Raw genomic sequence first — 301 nt, 5'->3', positions numbered from 1 at the left:
GAAAGGGGACGATGCTCTGGGGACCCACCCAGCTCCCCAGCCCGGCTGCAAGGTGCGCAGGGGGAAATGAGGTGCACAGAGCATATGGGGAGGTGTCCGCAGCAAAAGGCAGCTCTCGGGTATGGGGGTGCCCGTGCAAATACCCCACCCCAGTGCCAGCTCTCGAGCCCCCCACGAGCCCCCGTACCTGGCAGCGGTGCCGTGCTGCGGGCAGGGCGGGCAGGGTGGCAGGTTGTAGCTGGGGGTGTCCGTGCATCCCATGTCGTGGCTGTAGGGGATCCCGAAGAAGTAGTCGAAGCCT

General features: G+C 66.4%; 1 protein-coding gene across 1 annotated transcript in view; it reads right to left on the bottom strand.

Annotated features, from left to right (window-relative positions):
- Positions 1–301, bottom strand: part of LOC104508626 (arylsulfatase G-like) — a gene marked incomplete at its 3' end in the record, with an annotated part of 2463 nt that overhangs the window by 264 nt on the left and 1898 nt on the right. Inside the window, 1 exon segment of the mRNA XM_010150315.1 lies at positions 188–299. Within this exon segment, the coding sequence (XP_010148617.1) occupies positions 188–299 (112 nt within the window).

The sequence above is a fragment of the Eurypyga helias genome, unplaced genomic scaffold, assembly GCF_000690775.1.
Source record: "Eurypyga helias isolate BGI_N326 unplaced genomic scaffold, ASM69077v1 scaffold34014, whole genome shotgun sequence".
Taxonomy (NCBI): domain Eukaryota; kingdom Metazoa; phylum Chordata; class Aves; order Eurypygiformes; family Eurypygidae; genus Eurypyga; species Eurypyga helias.
Note: the sequence above shows the minus strand (reverse complement) of the source record. Positions and strands in the feature narration are given on the sequence as shown.